The 22,711-nt window shown below is 56.0% G+C and overlaps 2 protein-coding genes, 1 long non-coding RNA gene and 1 pseudogene across 7 annotated transcripts in view; 2 read left to right on the top strand and 2 right to left on the bottom strand.

Annotated features, from left to right (window-relative positions):
• LOC131423287 (small ribosomal subunit protein bS21m-like) overlaps positions 1 to 2,366 on the top strand; it is a 58,612-nt pseudogene extending 56,246 nt beyond the window's left edge.
• Gatad2b (GATA zinc finger domain containing 2B) overlaps positions 1 to 2,951 on the bottom strand; it is a 94,005-nt gene extending 91,054 nt beyond the window's left edge. For both annotated transcript variants that reach the window (XM_046421767.2, XM_046421768.2), the window contains exon 1: positions 2,802 to 2,951. The gene's annotated coding sequence lies outside the window, so the exon portion shown is untranslated. The remainder of the gene's footprint in view (positions 1 to 2,801) is intronic.
• Positions 2,952 to 3,414: 463 nt separating this feature from the next.
• LOC124077392 (uncharacterized) lies at positions 3,415 to 6,862 on the top strand. The gene is made up of 3 exons (XR_006846597.2): positions 3,415 to 3,916; positions 6,567 to 6,701; positions 6,828 to 6,862. It is a non-coding gene; the product is annotated as an uncharacterized LOC124077392 (long non-coding RNA).
• Dennd4b (DENN domain containing 4B) lies at positions 5,779 to 21,667 on the bottom strand. 4 transcript variants are annotated; one of them, XM_046421763.2, is made up of 28 exons: positions 21,398 to 21,667; positions 19,251 to 19,590; positions 18,453 to 18,705; positions 18,156 to 18,225; positions 17,785 to 17,954; positions 17,468 to 17,712; positions 16,834 to 16,900; positions 16,694 to 16,752; positions 16,375 to 16,519; positions 16,002 to 16,177; positions 15,761 to 15,861; positions 15,096 to 15,311; positions 14,448 to 14,593; positions 13,794 to 13,933; positions 13,568 to 13,694; positions 13,032 to 13,238; positions 12,634 to 12,762; positions 11,649 to 11,832; positions 11,254 to 11,421; positions 10,606 to 10,994; positions 10,365 to 10,487; positions 10,044 to 10,213; positions 9,820 to 9,961; positions 9,419 to 9,655; positions 8,846 to 8,972; positions 8,590 to 8,755; positions 8,442 to 8,506; positions 5,779 to 8,345 (listed from the first exon to the last, which is right to left on the bottom strand). In XM_046421763.2, exons 2-28 carry the CDS (start codon positions 19,565 to 19,567, stop codon positions 8,200 to 8,202), a joined length of 4,485 nt encoding a protein of 1,494 aa, XP_046277719.1. In that variant the 5' UTR covers positions 19,568 to 19,590; positions 21,398 to 21,667; the 3' UTR covers positions 5,779 to 8,199. The 4 variants fall into 4 exon arrangements, with proteins under 4 accessions (XP_046277719.1, XP_046277721.1, XP_046277718.1 ...); XM_046421765.2 differs by lacking the exon at positions 21,398 to 21,667 and adding an exon at positions 20,313 to 21,288 and having other exon boundaries at positions 10,167 to 10,213; XM_046421762.2 differs by lacking the exon at positions 21,398 to 21,667 and adding an exon at positions 20,313 to 21,286.
• Between the last annotated feature and the right edge of the window lie 1,044 nt (positions 21,668 to 22,711).

Here is a 22,711-nt window from a genome sequence, read left to right as displayed (position 1 = left end):
GTTTGGCTTTTCTCAATGAGCCAAGCAACATGGGCCTTCTGACTAAGTGCAGAGGGGCTGCTTGTCAGCATGACTCCCAATGGGGTGGCTAACATGGAATAAGCTCCAGAGTCTAGAAACCAGGACAGCACAGCTGCTGTTTCCCTACACATACACTTTCAGCTTGGTAGGTGAGGGAGAAAAGGAAGGAAAAATCAATCAGTAAATTGAAATAAGAGGCCTGCTTTACATACAACATATAAGACACACTGATTAAAGCTAAGATAAATCCAGAGGTCCCAGCATATGATTAGGATACTTTCATGGACACAATGATACCTCTTCCATTTTCTGCTATTTTCTAACCAAAACCCAACTGATTGGTCTAGCCTGGCCCAGCTGGAAACACTCCCCCATCCCACCCCACCCCCCAAAAAGGTGGGAGGTAGATTCCCTTTTGAAAGTACCTCAAGGCTATGAGGTTCAGAACAAATTCCTCACACTTCTCCCACAACCCTATGAACCTATGCTAAGCACAGCATTTGCAAAAGTTGCTGCCAGAACTTGGATTTGAAGGGTGCATCAGGCAACCTGGTTAACATTGTTTCTAGACAAGTATCTGAAAGCAACCTCTATTCAGACCATATTTCCAAAGCCTCTAAACAGGAAGTTAACAGACATCACACACAGTCAGGGGAGGCAAACCACAGTGTCATAAAGATGGATGCTGCTGTCAACCAGAAATCACTCTCACCTCATCAAGTATGTTCTCAACTAAGGATAATAGGACAAAAGTCTATAAACCTCTTCTCAAACTGGGTCACTCAACCTACAGGTTGAGCCTTCTGATTCTTGCTGATTAATACTTACATACCCAATTCGTGATGACTATCACTGTCTCTAGCCTACAAACTATATTTCCTCTAAAAACTGACAGCCCTAGCAGATCAATACTCCCTGTTAACTAATTAACTCACCGTTAACTAATTATTCATACAATTGATCTACTTTAAAAAGCCCAAGGAAAGCATATCCTCACCTAACCTACCCTCAACAGCCAGAGACTGGGTTTCAGATGTGGGGGTGGGGAGAATCACCACCACCACCAAAAAAAAAAAAAAAAAGAAAGAAAACCATTTCCAACAGGTGTGGGCCTTCCCTCAAAATATACTGAAACCCTCCATAGCACCACTTTTACAACCCCAGAAGCAGCCTCCTTCCCAAGAAACAAAAATGATACTCTAGTACAATATTCTTATCAAGAATGCTCCAGCATCAAAAAATATGAATCCAAGTGGTTATCAGACTTCAAGGGAGAGTTTAGGTCAGTACGGTAAAGAAAGAACAATAAAGTCAGCACTAAATTCCCACACAGGCTAATTTCCAACATACAGATACCATAGTGTTGCTAGAAAATACAGAAATCCTGCGCACTAGGAGAGGGCTGGCGTGGTGCAGGACAGGAGGAAAGGTTTGATTTTGTACCACATGCATGCACTATCTATTCAAAATATAATTTAGAAAGGTTCTTAACCTACAAATGCATCAGTTCTTCTCCAACTAGGATCTGTAAAGCCTGCTTTACTCCATCAGTTACCAGTCCAAATCTCTCTTTTGCAGTCTGGACTGAAAACACTGCTTTCTCTTTGCTAAAATACAGTAAGCATCCCCACTTATCTCACACACACACAAAAGCCCTCCAAATAATCATTTATCAGATGAGAAAACGTTCTCAAGAGGCTACCTGATTCGCCAGAGGACAGCAAAAGAAGACTGATCTCTAACTCAGCATCCACAGGCCACCCACCATCAATGCCCCCATCTCCACCTTAGCGCCATCCCTATGAGCTAACACCTTGTGTTTTGAGGAAAGTTGATGCTGGGGAAGAACCCAAAGAAGCTACAACACCTTTATGAGGGAAGAAGGTTGCCCTGGGTCGCAAGTGGCATCTAAACCTCCGCATAAGCAAAAGTAGCTAGCACCTTAGCGCAATTAGGAGCAGGACGGCAAAAAGTACTCCAAGTCCCGGTCGGGCTGGGGAAGGGTAAGTTCTAGCTTCCTCGACCCTCGGGCACTGCACTGGGAAAGAGGTCCGGCGTGTCCCAGCAGCCAAGCCGAGAAAACGGGCGGCTTAGTCGCTCTAGAAGATAAGTATCCACACAGGCTGAGACAATTCCCTCCTACGGGACGGCGAGGAAACGGTGGACGACGAAATAAAGGGTCAGGCTCTGCGCTCGCAATCCCTTTCCCTAAATAATGAGGATCACCCTTTGCTTCCTTCACCCTTAAGGATCCCCCATTTGTCCCATTCGCCGTCACACACAAGACCGAGAGCAGGGAGCGGCCCCCGCACCCTGAGGGCACCACTGGGGGTGGAGAGAGTTAAAGGGGGGGGCGCGCTAGGGAGGAAAGGAGGGGAGCATGGCGGGCATGAGGTAGTGAGTGAAAGCGGGGATGGCGGGGGAAACGGGGCGCGAGGGAGGGGAGAAAGAGTAAAAGGAGATGAAATGAAGGGACACGAGCTGGGGGCGCGCGAGGGCGAAGCGAAAGACCGGGGAGCGCGCGCGGAGAGGGGGAGGGGATGAGGTGAAGGGGGAGCGCGAGGCGGGGGCGCGCGGTGCCGGGGTGGGGGGAGGGGGACGCAAGGCGGGGGCGCGCGGGCGGGCGTCGGCTCGCGGGCGCTTCCCCTCCCCCCGCCCCTCCACCTTTCCCTTCCCCCACCTCCGCCACCACCGCCTCCTCCCAGCCTCCCTCCCTTCCTCGCTCCTCACCGCCCCCGGGCGGGCGGACGGCCAGGCTGGCCTAGGCCAAGGCTCCTCACCTGGCGGTGGCGGTGTAACTCCCGGCTAGCTCGCCTCCTCAGGCGGCGGCGGAGGCGTCGAAAAAGGAAAAGGCGACCGCACAGTGGGCTCCGGATCCCGCTGACGGGAGGAGGGACGGGGGTGGGGGAGGGGGGCGGGCCGGACCGGGGCAGGCGGGCGGAGCAGACACTGCGGTACAGACGGGGGCAGCGGCGGCGGCGGCGGCTGCACCGGCGGCGGCGGCACCACACAAACAAGGACGCTGATTGGGCAGCTGCCAAGCGCCTCGGCTCCGCCTTACCCACACGCCACGACGCCCATTGGACGACCCAAGCCGGCCACTCCGCCCCTTTCTTCTTCGCCGTACCAATAAAAAATGGGATGCCTAGGCTTTACCCCACCCTTGAAGAACGAGTGGCTGGAGAAGTGATGACTGGCATACATAAGGCCCAATCTTAGACGAAGGAGGGGGATGGTCCAGCGGGGGCGCGTTAATGGGTACCTCGGCCAGTCCCAGACACATCCGGGTCTTCGACAGCCCATTAAGTGTCGGGGGTCAAAAAATCGCTTCAGGCTGCAACTTTACCTTAGAGACGTTTTGGTCCCCAGGCAGCCGCCGTACCCTAATCTCCCAAAACCGGGATTCCCCTTTGGCCAGCTCTCATTCTTTCATTTCTAAAGATGGAGACCGGCGATCGGTGCTAGGCTGTACGTTGAGCAGTGTTTCATCGCGACAGAATTCAGGAATTTCACGATAGAAGTAGCTTTAGGCGCTTGGGCCTTGCTGTCTCTTTGGGGCGTGGCCTGTCTCCGTCTGCCAAAGGCCTTGGGCTTGCTGGGGTTGGTCGGCCTCTGCTCGGTCCTGTCGTGACAGCCACGACAGCAGGGGGAAAAAAGGCAGGTGGCCAAGTTCATGGAGGACCTACGGTGTGCAGAGCCAGCGAAGCACCCTTTCTCGGGATCTCCTGGTTTCGTGAGGTTCTCAGTGAAGAAACAGCCTCCCACCCCACCTGAGTCCAGCCCATCACCTCGAGGCCCACTCCTCCGCCAGCCCGGCCACTTCCCCGGCGCAGTTAGGCCCACACTCTTAGCGTGCTGGGGCACCTTAAGGATAGGGACCGAGTGTCACAGGACGGTATGTTGAGGGAACGATCCCACCCGACGTTCCCGGGAAGGCTCTGTGGGCCGGGCACCGTGCTCAGAGCTTTGCGTGCATTATCGGGCCTGTTTTGTGAGTGAGGCAAACGAGATACAGATCCATTGGGTTTTCCCGCAAAGTTACATGTTAAGTGGCAGAGCCGAAATTTGAACCCAGGTATCGCAGGAAACCAGGTCAGAGAGTTTAAACAATGTGCCAGAGTCAGCGAGCTAGTGACCAAGCAGCGGTTTGAACTGGTGCCAGAGGCAGAACATATTTTTCAAATCATGCAGAAGTCATGCTGGGCAATAGAAATGAAATTGTAATGGAGGGCACAGTCATGTAAGGACAGATGGAAAAAGCGAACAAAAAGACAGGTAGACCTGAACACACCCACAGGCATGCCTCCGTTTTTATTTTAAGTGAATAAGAGACCTGTTAGCATGCTAGTATAGTGTCCAGGTAAAGAAAGAACATGGTCAAGCACAAGCACTCAGTTGAGTGCTTGAGTTTGGATCTTGGCCCTTTTATCACTTTGTGCTTTGGATGCAAATTAATTAACTTCTGGGTGGTTGTTTTGTTGTTTGTTTGGGAGGCAGGGTTTTTTTGTTTGTTTTGTTTTCGTTTTTGCTTTTGTTTTGTGTTACTGGGGCTCAAACCCAGTGGCACTGTATGTACTACTTACTGAGCTACATCCCCAGTCCCTTTTATGTTTTATTTTTAAACAGGGCCTCTTTAAGTTGTCCAAGCTGGCCTCAAACTTGTGATCCTCCTGCCTAAGCCTCCCAAGCCAATGGTATTACAGTCATGCACCACAATGCCAAGCTTAACTTCTACTTTCTTTTTTTAAATATATTTTTGAATTGTAGATGGACACAGTATCTTTATTTTTTTTTTTTTAATGTGGTGCTGAGGATCGAACCCAGTGCCTCATGCATGCCAGGCAAGCAAGCACTCAACCACTGAGCTACAACCCCAGCCCTTAACTTCTATTTTCAATGCCTTAGTTTCCCCATCTGTAAAATGGGAATAAGAGTGCCTAACTCATAAGGGAATTGTAAGGATTACAAAATAGTACATTTAACTGATTGAGGCAATAAGCACTCAATAAACTATATAAAACAGTAATAATGGTAACTACTATGAGAATTTTCCTTGCTTTTCCAACAATTTCACCCTCTTTGTTCTAAATTCAACTTTTCTCCCCACAGTACCTACCTTGTACTGCACTGAAAATTTCCCCAGTCCCATCATCATAATGCTTTCACTGATTCTTCTCAGTCATTGATAAAGCACCCATGATATTACCAGTCACTCCCATTCGCTGGGGATACAGAAGTGAACAAGATAAAGCCACTACCCTCATGGAGTGTACATTCCTCTTTTCCTAAACTACCATCCATCATAAAACCAGTGCATTCTCTGCTATCTAAAAAGCTGTCCTCAAAACTTTGAGAAAACATGAGAAACACAGTAGTGGAAGAGACCCACCTGAAGGAGACTCTGCAAGGCCTGAGAAACTGCCTCCCAACAAAATAAAAATCAGGCTTTGGAAAGAGACTTTCAAACAGGAGCGATCAAGCTCTAAAGAAGTGAGGCCAGTATTGTAGTGGACATGACTTTTGCCCTACACAGGCTCTACCACTGTTTCCTCTTTTTTTTTTTTTTTTTTTAATTGGTACTGGAGATTGAATCCAGGAGTGTTTTACCACTGAACTACATCCCAGTCCTTTTTATTTTTTATTTTGAGAAAGGGTCTCACTAAGTTGAAGTTCTCACTGAATTGTTGAGGCTAGCCTCAAACTTGCAATCCTCCTGCCTCAGCCTCCCAAGTTGGAGGAATTACAGACATGCACTACTTGCCTTTTTGAAGCTAACATTTATTGAATGTGCTTAACATTTCATATGGATAATATAATTAGTCTTTAAATGACCCCCCTCCCCACATTCAGATGAGAAAAAAATAAGGCATAGCAGTTAAGTTACTTGTCTGACATCATAAGATTAGTAAGTGACAGAGACAAGATTTATACTCTGAAGTCTGGAAAAAGAAACTGACCCAGGCAATTTAGACATATCCTTTCCCTCAGAAAGCTCCCTAGGCCACAGGACAGATATCAGATATTATGGTATCATAAGTTGCTATTGGAATTCCCGATAATCTGTAGTTATGAAATTCTGTAGTTCTCTTATCTAACTTCTCAAAAATGAGAGGCATAAGCTGGAAGGCAGAGTTCTTACTGTGGAACCAAAGGGCATGCTAGACTAGTAAGATAGTATGCTCTACTTGGGCAGGGACTGGGCCCTAAAATTTTCTCACTATAGTTAAGTGCAGTACTGAGTATACTATACCCAAATTAATTGTAAGAGGGCAGGTCTGTAAGCTAGGGGCATAGCTCACTGGTAGGGCACTTGCCTAGCATGAATGAGGCCTGAATTTGATCCCCGGCATCACCACCACTACACACACACACACACACACAGGCAAGTCCACCCTTACTAAAGGTCCTTAGGCCTTAGGGACAAAATAGGGAGTCGATTCTGATGAGTGGGGTCTAATCAGAAACTAGGGTGACCTCTGAAGAGATCATCATCTAGCAAGACAGATGGTGGCATTTCCTAAGCCCTTTGGTTTCCTCCTTTGCAGCTCTTTTAAGGACTGGAAAAGCATCAAGGCAGGATGGGGAAGGGTCCTCTGCATGAAGGTCCCGGCATTCAGAAGTAGTACTTCTCTTTTCACCCACTGATCTCCATCGCCCAGGGATTTACACTAAACATTAATGTAAGTCACTTCCCCCATTGATACTGCAGCCCTCCTTCCCAAGGCATTTGTTTTGTTAGCTGACTCCCTTTGGTAAATGGTTTTGCAGCTCTGTTAGGAATTGTTTCCTGTTTATTTCTTATATAGGGAAAAAAAGGAGAGCGTTGAGTGGGCCAAGGGATTAGAAAATGATGCCCATCTCCCTGATGTTCACAGCACAAGAAGCCCCTTTCTTTCCAGTGCTGTCCCCAGGCTGAGACCCTGAGCAGAAGAATACTGCCTGCAAATAGAGCAACTAGGGAGGACGAGAATGACTGAATGCCAAGTCCCCCAGGACACGTGAGGGCCGCCAACACCAACTACTGGGGAAAGGGTTGTCATCTCTGTGGAGGTACTGGAGAAGTCGGGGGGCAAGTTAGGGGAGAGGAAATAAGGCAAAGATGAGCTCAAGGCCCCCAGAGAATGGAGCCTTTGTGTGGGGTACAGATGAGGGACAAGGGGGTGATTGTGTGGGAGGGCTGGAAGTGCCACACAGACTGGCACTGCCATAGCAGCACCAGATTCCCCCCCATCCTGCTCTAAGAACTCCCTGTGCCCCAAGGGGCCAGTACCAGACCAAGGGGCCAGGAGAAGCAGGGTATACCTGAAGGTTGCAAAGGACAGAGGTGGAAAAGAGAAAGGCGCAGCATAAGCATCCCCCACTATCATCCAGACCCAGGAAAAGGGAGACAGAAGGAAAAAGACAGAAGCAGCTTTTACTATATTTACATACAACAAAACTTTGCAGGGGACAATTCTTATTGCACAGGTCAGGGCCCTGGGTGGGTGGGGCACTTCCCAAGATGGAGTGGACAGGAAAGATCAGGACTGCAGGAGGCACCAGTTCTTCCTCAGGGGGTCCTGGGGCTCCCCTGGCTCCCACTGCCTGGCTTTCAGGGAGCTACAGACCTCGGTGCCCCATTTCCCTTCTCTTTCTCACTCTCCATTAGAGCCTCATTAGCAAGGGGGCTGTGGCTCCAGAATAAATAACTTAAAATAAAATACAAACACTAAGGTAGAAAGGCATGGAGAGCCTTGGGCTCCTTCAGCAATGCCAGGGAAGGGGGACCACCACTGGTGGGATGAGATCCCCCCTCTCATCTGGGCAAAGGCTCAGTAGCTCTGTATCTTTCCAGTTGTTTTTTAAAACAAAAACTTCTAAAGTAACCAGGGCAGTGCAGATCTGTGGGTGCCCTGGGTGAGAGTTCCTGGAATAGGCTCGGGGAGGGACAGAGCTGCACCGGCTCCCCAGCTCTCCCAACACTGACATGAAAGGGTTAGCAGGATGGAGACGGGGGAATTGTGACTTTTGGTAACAGTGGGTCCCCCTTTCTGCTGGCCCCACTTGGAGCCTATGGCTGAACAGGCTTCCCAGCCTGTTCCCAAGTCCTCTATGAAGGGAACAGAGAAGCAGTTTGTCTATAGAATCCTTGCTCCCTCGCCTCCCCACCATAGACTGGAGAGGGAAGCTTAAGGGTCCCTAGCATTCCAGAGGTGCTCCAAAACATTTTCGGCAATCAATGGCCTTGGTAGTGGGCATCTGTGCGCGCCGCTGCCTCAGTTCCTCCTTGCCCATGCTGCTGGCCAGCTTGTTGAAGGCGGATTTGTACTTCTTGTCGAAGGCCACTAGGGAAGAGGGTGGGAATCAGTGCATTAGGACCCCAGCCTCTCACTCCTGGCCCAGGGTCCTTAAACTCCTCAGTCCCCCGCCTGCTCCCTCACCTATGTCCACGTGGTCCTTGCCCATGGCAGCCATTGTCAGGAATAAGATCTCGCGGTAGATACCCCTGTACAGAGGCAGAAGGGTGTAAGCCAGAGAAAAGAGGTGTGAAGCTGGTGCCGATCAGGGACCCTCAGATGAGCATCGTACCTCTGCAGGTGCAGGCCAGCAGGAGGGGGCCCTAGAGTCTCCAGCAAGAGCCCCACAGCCTTGTGCACCTCATTGAGCCCAACATGGCGCAGCACTGACTCCAGCAATGCCAAGCTGAGACACGCAGGTACGGGGCCTGGCCACACCACCCGCTGAGGGATCTGGCCTGGGTGAAGGAAGAAAGGTCACCAGGATGACTGAGCCTTCTAGGTGTGGGACTCACCCCTCCCATCCCTATGTCAGATACCAGACTCACTGTGGACCCTCCAGAGCACATAGAGAGGTGGGCAGCTGCTAGGGTCAGGAGTCAGGACATCCCACAGCAGGCGCACCTGCACAGAGGCTGGATCAGGAGTTAGCCAAGGAGACGGGGCCTGGGCGAGCTGAGACAGGAGAGCCAGTCAGGTGGTGTCCAAAGAGACAGACAGACATTACAGGACACACCGAGCAGAGGGAAGGGACCTACTCCCATGAGAATGTAAGCTCTGCAGAGTAAGGATGTGTTTTGTAATTGGTTACGTCTCTAATGCCTGAAAACTGTGCCTGGAACCTAAAAGATGCTCAATAAATACTGGTGGAGTGAGTAGATGAACATTAACGAGTGCTTTCCTAGGTACCAAGTGCTGCACAAGGTGTCTGTGCCACAGCCCTGTGATGTCACTGCTTATGACACATGAAAAACTGTGGCCCAGAGTGGTGAACTGCAAGGGCCAGGAGTCGGCCAGACACACAGACTCCACAGCCTGGGCTCTTCCTTTAGTGTCAAAGACACAGAAGAAGAGGACACAGAGCTGGGAGACAGGAAAGAAGGCCACATAAAAATACTGACCTGGGGTGGTGGGGGCCCATCACAGGAGGCCAGCACCAGGCCTGGTAGAATACTAGGCAGGCGTAGCCGTTGGAAATACCACAGAAGGTTCCAGAAGATGATGGGGTGGGCAGCAGGCAGTTCAGGCAGTGCCAGAACCTCGCTGCCCTCATTCTCTACCAGAGACTCCAGCTCCTTCCGCAGCACCAGGGGACTCAGGTATGCCCAGGCCCCACTCTCCACGCGCCTAGAGGCACCCTGTCAGACACAGAGTACAAGGGCCCCATTCAGTGCCCTGCCTGCCACCAAGCCATTGTCCCCAGTGGCTTCTGGGAGGCCTCTTGCCCTCAGTACCATCTATTTGTCACCCTTCCACACAGGCTCCATGCTCCCACTCTGTGCCCCATTGGCCCAGCCCTTACCCCCGTGTGCCCGTTGCAGAGCTGAGGCTCATCCAGGGCGAGACAGAGCCTGCGGTCACTGAGCACAGGGCCAGGACCCCCAGGAACAGGGGCGTCTTTGCTGCTGCTGGCACCAGCAGGGGCAGGGTTGGGGCTGGGGGCACTGCAAGGGGACAGCAGAAGGGGTCAGCTCTTGGACCACTGCCTTCCTGTCCCACCCACGGCACTTGCCCTGATTTGGGCACCTGGGTCGGGAATCAAGGGTCTGAACACTGAGCAAGGGCACAAAAGGGCAGGCGCAGAAGGGGCAGGTTGTGTTGAGGTTAGAGTCGTCAGGTGCCCAACCAGCCATGATTTCCTCATCGTACACCAGTGAGTCACAGGCACGGCACAGGGAGCAGCTGGAGAGCAGAATCTGTGGACAAGGAGACCCCAGGAAGTAGGCCTGGCTCAGCCTTCAGTGCCCCTCTCCTGGCCCTTCCACCTCCAAATCCCAGCCAGCCCTCCTTGACCTCCTCCCCACCCTGCCTTTCCCGGGAAGACTGCAGGGGGGCGGTTATCCTCACTTCCAGGGAAGGTGGCTGGAGGGATCCAGGGGTGTCACTGAGGCGCTCTGAGGAACGGCGGAGGCTCAGGCTACTGAGAGAAGACTCTGAGAGGTCCCACTCACTGCCCAGAGAGGCTGAGCTCTGCCATCACACAAGGAAACCCTGTCAGCTGGCTCCGCGCTCCTCTCCAGCAGGGATGCCAGCTCTAACGACCCTGCAGGCCCCTCCTGGGGCCTCCTGAAGCTTCGGGGCTGGCTACCTCCGATGCAGTGGATCCAGGTCGCTCCCGGGGCCTCAGAAGACTCTCCATTGGGCTGCGACGGGCAGGGGGAGGCAGGTCAGGGGGCATCTCTGATGGGGAAATGCGGGCAGCAGGGGAGCGGCGGGAAGGAGTGAGCAGCTGCTGGAGGCGGGCACCCAGCCCTCGTCGGGGGGTGGCTGCCTCATCCTGACGCCCACTAGCCTTGGGCCCTCGCACACTCAGCCCTTCCAGGGCCTCAGTGGACTGGGCACTCAGGGCCAAGCCTGAGCCGCCTGGACTGCCTCCAGGTGCCAGCTCCTCCCCTGTCAGGCTCAGGTCTGAGAGACTTCCATCATGCCAGGGCACAGGTGATCCCCGGGGCTCCAGGACCCCTAAAGCCTCTATCACTGCAGGACAAAAAAAGAATCAGGGAAGGCGGAGGCCAGCCTCTCCTCCAGCTGCCTGCTTCTTGAGTAACACGATTCCGGCTGTGTAAACTCTGACACTTGACCCCACCACGACATTTTGACTCCTCAGAGTACACAGTTACCCACCACACAGGCCCACTTTTCCAGAATTCTGGCCCTGGTTCTTCTCCTTTCTTGCAAGTGGTTAGGAAAACTGACTGTGGGGAAGAGAAGAGGAGGACCAGACCAGGGCACTTACTGTGGGCCACACCGGCCTCTACAGTGGGCTGGGCTCCTCGGGCACTGCCCAAACTGCCACTCTTCACTAGGCGCCCAGTGGGTGAGGCCGGGTCCCTCAGACTTCGCCCAGCCCAAGTCGTCTGGCGCTGAAGGGGACGGGTCGGGGAAGGGCGTTCCAGATAGGACTCTGGAGGACAGAGAAGGGATTTAGAGGCCGCGAGCTAGAAACCCCAACAGACCTCCGCGGAGGGACCTGGCTTGGCAGGGTTCCCCACAGGCAGAACTTTCTCTCTTTTGTTACCAGTTGAGTGTAGCTTAGCCATTCTCTGAAAGCCCATGCCGACCGCGAAGCCAGCTCTGGCTCTCCAAGAGCCTGCTGCCCCTCCCTAAGCCTGCTCACCAGTCCCTGCCCACCTGTCTGGGAACTGCCAGCCTCTTGGTGTGCTGACACCTGCTGCTGCTGCTGCTGCTGCTGCCGCCGCTGCCGGTCTCTCAGAGGCTGACGGAACTGAGCAGCCCCCAGGACAACATTCCGGAGCTTGGCCCAACGCAAGCGTCCACCTGGTGTACCAGATGGCCACTTGCTTTCCAGCACAGCCTGCCAAGTACAGCGCCCATCAGGATGGCCTCCTTCCAGCACCCTGACCCCAGCCTGATGCCCACCTCCTGTCCTCGAGCCCCAGGGACCACCTTCCCTCCACACATCCTGCCTAGGACTGCCTGACCAATGGCTCAGCCAGGAACAAGGGTAATTGTGAGCAACTATCCTGAGAGGACCTGCGAGAAGCCCAGAGTAATGGAGGAAGTTCTTAATCAGACTCTACTACTTATAAACTGTGTGGCTTTGAAGAAATCATTTCAGATTTCAGTCATTAAGTTTCCTCATCTGAAAAGCAGGAGATGTTCAGTATCATGGTGAAGGGGCTGAATCTGGGAAACAGGAATATGCCTTTGCTCATATTCTAACTCCCCAACTCGTCCACTATGGTACTTTGGGCAAGTTATGAATTTTCTGTAACTCATCTCCTCATCTATGAGACGGGGGTGATCCTCCTACCCCAGGGGGATGGTGAATATAAAGTTATTTAAAACGTATAATGTGAAGTTTTTAAAAATGTATGATGTATTCAGAAGAGTGCCGGACACACGGCCAGTACTATGAGCTACAGTCAGGCTGTTGCGATGGGGAATAAAAGAAGCTAAGATGAAAACAAAAAACCCAAAAAGCCGTTTGCTGGTGCCTAGGCTACAAGAGGCGGCGATGGAGGACAATGGTCCCAGGACCCAGTGGAGCTGCACAAGCCCAGTCTCCAAGACGGGGAAGCAGGGGTCAGGGAACGACGTCCTCCCCACGCACACCTGGTCCAGCCTGCCAGCCGTCCTACCCCAAACTAGGTACCTTATTGTAGTAACCATAGGTGATGGTGTTGGGCACGATGCCTGCCCGTCGCATCTCCAGCATGACCCGCACAGACAAGACGGGCTGCCCGTAGTAGGAGCAGAGCTGCATCAGCACCCGGTAACACACCTAGGCCGAGAGGCACGGAATGGCAGCAGCCTCCCTCCAGCCCGCCCTCCAGCCTTCTCAGTTCCTGCACTCCTCACTGGCCCCTGCGGCTCTGCTGACCCTGCTACCCTGCAGTCCCCTTAGTGAGTGCTGATGTGACCGCGCTCACAGTGAATGCTGAGGAGCATCTGCCCAGCCCTGGGGCTCCCCATCTGCTTTCTTCAACTCCCACAAGCTTCCCTCTCGCAGCCCCCATGGCTGCAGGTGGCCGCATGGTAAATGGCGCCCACCTCATCGGGGAGCACCACCTTGCGGCTCTCCATCTCACGCAGCACATGGTAGGCTGTGTGCAGCGCCCGCACCCGGGAGGGTGCTGACCGCACATAGGCCGGAAGACACAGGAACCACAGCCCGTAGCAATGGCCCAGCAGGCACCGGGCCCACAGCTCGGGCACCGTCGCTGACTTCTGTGCCATCCGCTGGGCCACCTTCATCTCCTAGGTGGGGCAGAGGACACAACAGGGTGAACACGATGCCAGGGAGGTCGGAGAAGCAGCGCTCCCCTGAAGGACGCTCTGTGCCTGAGGAGGTGGCTGTACCGACAGGCTGTGGCTCCTGAGCACCGGCAGGGGCCCTGGACAGAGCCACCAGCCTCTGGATTCCCAGAAGTGACGATGGGAGGGTGCTGGTGATGACAACGGCAGGCACAGTGAATTCCCTACGGTCTACGGGAAGGCCGCCGCCTCATCTCATTTCACAGACGGAGAAACGAAGCAGCCGCCCTCGGCCTGAGCCAGGTTCCCCGTGGGGTCCAAGAGCTGCTTACCTGTTTGGTACGGCGAGGGGCAGGACTGCTGGGGGCGCTACGGGATGGGCCTGGCACAGGCAGGGCCCCTGGTTGCTCTTGAGGAGACTCAAATAGCTCAGCCCGTAATTCTGGGAACCCATCATAGCTGAGGGGCAGAGAGAGCCGATATCAATACAGGGCCAGGCACCTGAAGTGGACCATCCAAGGGTCCACTTGGGACACAGGAGGGGACAAAATCTCTCACCAGTACTGGGGAGTGGATTCACTGCCCTCTGGTGCGGGGGGCTCCTCAGGGGGGGTGATAAAGACAGTGAGCTCGCTTCCCGAGAGTTCTTCCAGCTCCACTAAGGGCGCTGTCTCGGGCTTCTCCTGCTCCGGGTGGACCTGAACAGCAAGGGGAGCACGCAGCGTCAGACGACAGGCATGGCAGGTGCAGGGTGCTACGCAACTTGTACCCCAGTGACTTGGGAGCCAAGGCAGGACTGAAAGTTGAGGCCAGCCTTGGCAACTTAGTAAGACCCTGCCTCAAAATGAAAAATAAAAAGAATCGGGGAGGCAGCTCCGTGGCAGAGCACTCGTAGGTGCGATCCTCAGTACCGCAAAAAATAAAATAAAAAGACAGTGGGCATGGAGCATGCCAGACGTCCGGAATATGGCATCTTCCAGGAAAGCACGTCCGCAGGGAAGGAGTCCTGAAGACCCGGCTGGGGGACAGAGTTGAGAATGGGACGATACTTCGCAGAGGAAGCCAGTGGCACACGCTGTGTGCTCGTGACTCCAGGGGTGCCCTCCCTGTCACAGCTGAGACATATTTGGGTTTACAGTAGCCTGTGGGCAAGAGAGAAGCAGAAGGAGAGCAGAGACCACTGGGCACATAGAGAAGGGACATACTTGATACCTTATCAACACAAGAGTCAAAGAATTCAAGGGCAGCATGCCGAGCAGAGCCAAAAGAACATTCTTCGATGAACTGTGAGAACATCTGCGTGTGCAGCAGCTGAGAGTACAGCTTGTGGCTGGAGCGTTCTCGGGACTTGAGGAAACCTGATGGGGACAAGAGTGAGGCAGGGAAGGGAGATGACCAGGGCTCTCTCCTGCAGCCATCCTGCCCTGCCCTATTCTTGGCCCTCTGCTTTCTCAGGAGCCATGCTCACGGAGGTCGTCAACTCTCGGCCCACTGACACATACCCCTGACACACAGAGGGACCAGCTCAGCTCCCTCTAGCACCAGGGCCCCCAGAGTCCTTCCTTTTGTTTACCTGCACCCACCGTCATACGCTGAGGGCTCTCCAAGGACAGGTCCCTCAACAGAGCTTTGCCCATGGGGGCTGCTCACAAAGGTCATTGTGTCCACTCTATGCCCAGGGCTCCCAGAGAGCGGGGCCCCATCTGCCTCATCTTTGTACCCTTACTTCCTCCAAGACCTTAAGAGTGGATGGCTCAAGCAGGTGCCACCAAAACACTGAGTGAGGGAATGAGAAACCTGGCAGTCCCCAGGCCACCCCTCCCATGATACCCTTTCTAAGCAGAGACAGGCTCACGTTACCCTGAAGGTAGAAAAGGTTGTCAACGTCACGAGCCCCCTCAGAAGGGGCCTGGGTGAGGGGGCGCAGGAAGTCCCGGTAGCCCTTGAGCAGGCAGGTCATGAAGCGCAGGAAGGCTCCCTGGACTTCCCGCTCCAAGCGGGCGCGGCGGCCGCAGACAGCCTCATAGTCCGTCAACAGGAATTCCAGGGATGCCTCCTCCTCAGGTCCAGTGTACGCTGGGAAGCGATGCCCAGAGTCGGAGTCAGCACCCACAGTGCTTGCCCACCCCATCCTTCACACTGACACCTGTTCCATCCCCAGCCCCCTGGGATGTGTTCGGGAATGCTGTACTGGAGATTGAGCTTAAGGGTGCAGCTCAGTCCTATTTTATTTTTGATTTAGAGACAGGGTCTACTAAGGTGCTGAGGGTCTCTCTTACTAACTTGCTGAGGCTGGCCTTAAACTTGTGAGCCTCAGCCTCCCAACTCACTGGGATTACAGGCATGCCCCGTGGCACCCAGCTTCCTTCCCTCTGGCTTCTGTTGGAAGCAGAACCCCCTGACTACCACCAGATCCTGACTCCTCTAACCTCCTCAAGGAATGTCTAGCCCCCCCAGCCTTCCCCACACTAGAGGCGGGAGCCCAATGACAGTCCCAGCCTCCCACCCCCACCCAGTCTTCTCACTCTGGTCCAGTTGCTGGTACAGGGTTGTTAGTGTGGCCAGCAGAACTTTGTAGGGTCTGCGGGGCAGGGTCCGAGGGGAGAGGAGCTTCTTTTCCTCTGTCCTAGGAGATAAACAGGAGAAAAAGAACGACAGGGCTCCTCACATGCTCCTCCCCCCTTCGCCTCAGGCCTGGAGCCATGGCAGCTCACACGTGGGCTCCTGCGAGCTAGCCTCCCGTCCCCGTGAGACCCAGCCTCTTACTGGAAGAGCGTGTTAGTATCGAGATCGACACAGATGACGTCGGCAGGAGGGTCATGCAGATCAAAGTAGCTGGAGTGGATGCCCACGATGAAGGGCACGGGGGCGCTCAGCACGTCTGCCAGCACCAGGGGGCACAGCGGAATGTAGGGGCACTGCCAGTGCAGCGGGAAGATCATCTGAAGCCCAGAGAGGAGCAGTGAACAGGGGCCGGGGCAGCAGGGAGGGACACAGGAGCGGAGAGGGCACTGGCCCTGGGGAAATGGTGCTTGTTTGTCCCGAAAGTCTGTACCCAGGGAAAGGGACTGAGAACCTCCTCAAGGAAGGAAAAGTAAGGGGACAAATCCAGAAGAGTGGGCGGACAGGTGGTACTCACTGAGACGAGGGCCTCACAGACGCTCGTGAGCAGGTCTGGCCTCAGCGAGTGGACCAGCAACTTGTGCTCTGTGAGCACAGCCATCAGCAGCGTGACAGCCAGCTCAGGGCCCAGGCTCTGCAGCAGCTGCAGGAAGCTGGCGCCGCTGCAGGCAATGCGAGGGTGGGGGTGCGTCACCAGCAGGCCCTGGAGACTCTTCCCCAGGAACCAGGCAGGGACACCGCTGGGGTCCAGCCTGCAAGGACCTCAACAACTGCCCCCCGGCACCTACCATGTCCTCAGTCATCAAAGACCCCCTCCCCCAAACCCGGGCACATACCTGAGGGGCAAGGGTGAGGACACAGGCTGACAGAGGAGCAGGTTGTCATAGGGAGACATCTAGGGGGCCGAAAAGCCAGAGGTCAGTGTTGGTGACAGGCCTGCTCCTCTCCGTCCGTCCAGCCCAGCCCTGGCCCTTACCTGCACTAAGATGCGGGGTCTCTGTGGGGAAGGGAAGGGCACGTTGTGAATGAAGTGGGAGATGTGCCTGGGGAGAGAGGGAGCAGGTGAGGCACACGCCGTCCACCCGTCCTCCTCCACCCCGTGTCCCTCTCCCTCTCCTCTCCTAAGAGCCCTAGTCCTACCCCACTGCTACCCAGAACTAAGAACAGGGCGGGTGGGGCTCAGCGGCAGAGGCTGGCCTCCCACATGCGAGACCCTGGGTTCCATCCTCAGCACCACCTAAAAATGAATAAGTGAAATATACAACTAAAAATAATCACTTAAAAAATTTAATTTCATAGGAAAAAAAAAAAAGAATCTTATTCCTCCCTGAACCCCACTTCAAGGCCTGCATCAGCCACCCAGCCTCTCTTGTTCAACAGACTTGTGCAAATCACACGCAGCCCTCGCCAGGCCCAACCAGCAGGACAGACTGGATTTCAGGCTGTCCGTCTCCTCCTCCGGTGACAGTTTTTTCCAATGGCCACACTGTACAACCCCACACTCCGGCCGGCCCCTCCCCGTGCCCAGCCCACTCCCATCTCCATGCTAATCTTTCCCGCCTCCCTGAACCCTCCTCACTCCTCCCCAGTGGCAGGGTAGCCATGCTCACGCTTCCAAGGGCAGGCGGTGGGGGCCGGAGACGGAGTAGCGGTAAAGGAAGGTGAGGAAGGCTCTGAAGGCTGGAAAGGCAGGCCAGTGGGATAGCACGGCGATGGCCCGCCGGCTGCGCACCGCACGGCCGCCCAGCGCCCGGCCCCGTTCCACGGCACTCAACAGGCCCAGTGCCCGCGCCTGCCGCTCTGACAGCCTGGCCCTTGGAAAGGCCTCATAGAACTGCAGGGCGGCACCATACACCTGGCAGGGGACAGAGGGACGGTCAGGCAGGCTCTGCATGGCCCAGACCCTTACCACAGGCCCCACACCTACCTTATCGCCAGCGGCACCCGTGAGTACAAAGGTGGAGAAGACGGGCACGGGGTACTTGGTCTGGGAGGGCCAGCACTCGATAGTGGCCCCCATGGGCAGGCAGAAGACTGGCACTGACTCGGGCAGCGGGAAAGCCTCATTGTCCTCCTCTGGGTAGCGGCCCAGCAGCTCTGCACCCAAGCAGAGTGAGGAGTACCCAAAAGGAGGGGTGTCCATCAGACTTCAGGGAGAGGAGCCAGGGGATCCCAGAGAAGGCCAAGCAGCAAAAGGGAAATGAATTCTAGGGAACACTTGAAGGAATCAGCCAAGAGGCACCAAGGGCAGAGGGACACGAAGGGTCAAAGGCTAGGAGGGACAAAGGGGCCACTCACCTGCCTCATACACCAGTGTGTTGGCTTTGGCCAGGCCCACCTTGAAGCACAGGTACACTGCTGGGCCCCACTGCCCCCGATGGCAAGAAACAAGCAAACACACAGCTACCAAAGGTTTCTGGGGTCCACTTTCTCTCTACTACCCCCAAATGATCTTCTGAGCTGCCTCTAATCACAAGCCCTCAAGCCCTATCACCCGTCTGGCCTGCCCCTGGCCCCTTTATACCCTTGGGCCCAGTTCCACACCCTCACACCAAGGGCCCAGGTCTCAGCTCTCAGCTCCACAGCCCCACTCACCATGCCAGGGTTGAGGTTGCGGGGCAACCGGCAGTAAGTATGAGGCGTGCCCTCACCCTTGCTGGGCAGGACCAGGCAGAGGTCAGTGATGCCCAGGGCATGCAGTCCTGCCCCCTCTGCTGCCCGCCTATAAGTGAGGTAGGTGCGGGGATGCCCGGGGCCTGGAGGGGCCAGGTTGGCTGAGTGGCTGTACGGTGTAGTATCAAGCACTTGGAAGCCAGGCTTGGGACGTTCCTTGCCCTCATATAACACCCTGGGCACAGAAAACAGAGAAATGTCAAGAGGACAGGACCGAGGAGAAAGACCCCAATCCTGTCAGATCTGCCTACCTAGTGGAAACTGCCCTGCACACTCAGCCTTGTCAAACCCAATACCGGGCCCACCTCTGCTTGCTGAACTCAGAATCCCATAGCCCCTCTTTGCCCTTGACCCTACTTGTCAGTCAGTAACAACCCACATGCCTTCCGCGACTCTCTCTCTCATGAACAGACACTAAGAAGTCACTGACGTGCTGAATCCCTCAGGGGTCTTACTCCACTCAATCTTATCAAGCATCCTACGAGGGACTATTATCCTCATTGGTGGGGCTTTATAACCTGCCCAAGACCAAAGGGCTAGGTGGCAGCAGCACGGGCATGCAAACCCAACCTGAGACAACCTGAGACCAAGCACTGACAACTTCAGCCCCTCCTCCCTGGCCTCTGGCCCTCCCCTCATCCCACACCCCTACCTTGACTTGGCTCTAACTCATAGTCCCTCCCAGCTCCCCTGGGGCCAGCATGCGTAGGAGGCACATACCCCAACTCCACAAGGGGGGGTTTGTCCCGGCCTCTGCGGTAGCAGATGACAGGCTGAGTTCCACCCAGGAGCCCAGCACTGAATTCCAAGGGGTGGCCCCCAGCAGAAGCCTGGATGCATGTATAGCCCTGGGGCACCTCCTCGCCCAGTGCCCTAGCAATGACTGCCACATCGGTGATGGGCTCAGCTGGCCGGGAAGGGCGCAGGGGTCCACTGGGCTCAGGAACCCATGTTTCCTCAGGGATAGGTGCTCCATTCCCCGCAAGCCCAGCAACCACGAAGTAATCCACCAGCCGGGGGGGCCGCTCCTCCGCCATGGCCCCCCCCTCACTCACTGCATCTGGAATGGGCAAGTGGGGGAGAGATGGAGCAAGGGAAACCGGTGTTGCCACGGCAACAGAGTGCTACCCCCTCCCTTCAGTCCCCTCCGGTTCCTAATCCTTCCAAAAGAAGATGGGATAAGGTCAGTCATTCCCACCTCTCACATCCCCAGGCGCTCAGAGCCCACCACAGCTCCTTAAAAAGACCAGGTTCCTCCCACTTGGCAGTTCTCTCCCCAAAGAACCAAACTCCACCTCAGACCGCTAGCCTGGGCTCTGACACCATGTTGCTCGTGTATGCCTTCCAAGGCCCCACCCCTCCCCACTACCTGCCTGGTTAGAACACCAGAGATCACACTATTTCCTGTAATGACCTGCAATGACACCATTGATTCTGGCCACGTCACACCAACCTTAGTCTTTTTTAAGGGTTTCTGGCTTTCTGCTCTAGTTATGACATCCTAAGGACCTCCTGACCCAGTTGACACTCCAAAAGGGCCCACTCCCACAGGATTCTGGGAAACCTCACAAAACCCAAGCTTTAGTGCCTTTCCTTAACTCCACCAGCCTGGCGCAGCCACAGTGCCCTCCCACCCACAGGATCCTTAGATGTCTCCAGTTAGGTCTAAAGTGACTGTGGGAGACGGGTTCCCGCAGTCCCTCGCCCTCTGCCACAGAGCCCCGGAGCCCGAGCCGAGACAGAATTAGGCCCACAACAGCCTTTCAGTAACTGTTTCCTCACCTGCCTCCATGGCCCGCCCCAGGGAGTAGGAGCCCCAAGGTTCCTGAGACGCCCCAGGGTGCAGACGCTGGGAAGAGCCTGGTGGGTGGTTTGCATCAGGGGCTGGGAGGTGTGGGGGAGTGCTTCAGAGGGGAAGGGAGGTTACTTCCTGAAACGGCGGAGGGGAAGCTGCAGCTCAGCAGAAGTCAGCCTATGGGTGTGTGTGGCGGCGCCGTGGGGCGGGGGGTTCTGCTGAAGGTGCCAGCGCAGCATCAAGCCAAGTCCGAACTTCAGACCAAAGGGGCCTGAGCAAGGCCGAGGAGATTCCATGGCTCCGGGATGAACAGTTCTACTTTATCTCCCACTCTTGGCCCAGAGAACTAACTGGAGAGAGCAAAGGAATCTCCCGGGGCCAGGCTGGCTCCTGGACACACACGCCCCAACTCCAGCTAAATTTAGCCTCCACGTCTGGGAGGTGAAGCCAGGAGTCCGCATCAGCCTCCAGATTTAACTCTGGGGCACCCCCCCTCACCTAGTGCAGGCGAGCGGGAGCCCCATGCCCAAGGCACAGGCAGAGGCAGTTAGGTGGGACCGTCGGAGCGGCGAGCGGATGCCCCCCCCCAAGCGCTGAGCACGCGCAGGGATTCCCAGAACCCGACGGGGGAGTCCTGCGGAGGGTCACCCTTTCTCCCTAAGTGGAGCCACGGGCACAGGGGCCACTCGGATCTCCAACGCCCACATGCCGGGCAACGGGAAGTCGGGCTGGGGCAGAGGGCGCGCGGAGGGGGAGGTGGCTGAGCAGGGAGCTGGAGGGCACCGAAAAGCCGGCGCGCCGGGGCCGAGGACGTGACGGCAGCAGCGCCGGCCGCCGCGTGACCCGAGCAGGAGGGCGGGGTGCTCTTGCTCCGGCACCCGCGGGGGCAGTGGGATGCGGGGTGCCCGCCACCGCTAGCTGGCTCCCGGTTGCGCCTTCCCCTCCACTTTCACTTCCCCGGGAGGGAGGAAGCGGAACCAGATGTGCAGGATGGAGAGCAGCTGGGGCCGCCCCCGCCCGCCGGCGCTCCCTCCCTCCTTCCCGCGCGCCGCCCCGCCCGCTCCGGCCCTACCTGCCTGCCCTGCGACTCCCCGGCCGCCGGCCCGCTGGCGGGTGGCTCGGAGGGCGGGCTGGCGGGCCGGCGGGCGGCGGGGCTACCCGGCCCCGGACATGGCGCACCGGACTTGGGCGCCGCTCCCGCCTGGGCAGCGAGTGAAGGAAGAAGAGGCGGCCGAGGGCACCAGGGCGCGGGGCGCCGAGGAGGGAGATCTGGGCGGTCCCAGCGTAGCGTCCCCGCCGCGCTGCGCCACGCTGGGACTGTGCAGCCGCGCCGCCAGCCGGGCCGCGCAGTCCTCCCAGCTCCCGCGGCGCTGGGGGCCCGGCGCTCCTCCGCGCGCCCCGCTTTCTCCACTCCCCCCCCCCCCCCCCCCCCGGGCCGCGGGCGCCGCCGCCGCCGCTACCCCACCCCCCTCCTCGGCCGGCGGCCGTGACCCCGGCAAGTGCCGGCCCAGCGCCCTGCCGCCTGCAGCGCGACCCCTGGCGGCTGGGAGGGCCCCCTGCACCAAGAGGCTTCCCACCACCTAGCCAGCGCCTCTGGACGCTGACCCTGGGCAGCCCTGGAGTCAGCGTCTTCTCGCTTGCTGCCCTGGGTCCTACAGCCGGATGTGGTGCGCATGCCTGGGAGAAAGTGCCGGTCTCCACTAGAGGAACCCAGGTGGCTAAGCTCCCCGCATTTCCAGGTTTAGGACACACTGCATTCCCTTCAGAAGCTCTCAGTTCTCTTTTCTGGAAATGGCATGAGCTTTGCAAAGAGGAAGAGTGGAAACTAGGACTGTAGGGTGTGGTGCAGAGTAGTGGAGGTGGGGTAACTGAGGAGGGCATCACTCCTCACACTGTGCAGGGTGGGCAAAGAGCAGAGGCCCAGGCAGCCAGAGCACTGGCAAACACGCAGAAAGGGAAACCTCTTCAGAACATGGTTGACAGGCAACGATCTGTTGGATTAAAATTCTCAAATAAGTGGAGGTGTGGGGAGGTGGAAGTGAATCATGCATAGGAACCAAGAGGGAATGGAGGGCGACCCTGACACCTAGAGACAGAGGCTTGTCTAGGTCTTGGAGGTATAAATGACCCTAACAAGGGAGCCAACCAAGACCTACATGGAGTTCATAGTTGTTAAATTCTCTCTTCTCTGAAACCTTAGTACTGAGGCCAGCTACCCCAGGAAAGCTGGGGTCATTCCACCAGAAAAATCAGACCTGTGAACTCAGCCAGCAGCCATCTCCTCAACCGCAACTCACTTCCAGGCCTCAGGCTAAGGGAAGCAACTTGTCTGGCCAAGTCTCCTGATGCAGCAGAGTCCTAGACAAACTTGAGGGCACAGGACATG

Source organism: Marmota monax, unplaced genomic scaffold, assembly GCF_021218885.2.
Source record: "Marmota monax isolate L192 unplaced genomic scaffold, Marmota_monax_Labrador192_F-V1.1 WCK01_AAM20220418_F8-fsc00108, whole genome shotgun sequence".
NCBI lineage: Eukaryota > Metazoa > Chordata > Mammalia > Rodentia > Sciuridae > Marmota > Marmota monax.
The sequence above is the reverse complement of the archived record's forward strand: the minus strand, read 5'-3'. Positions and strand labels throughout refer to the sequence as shown.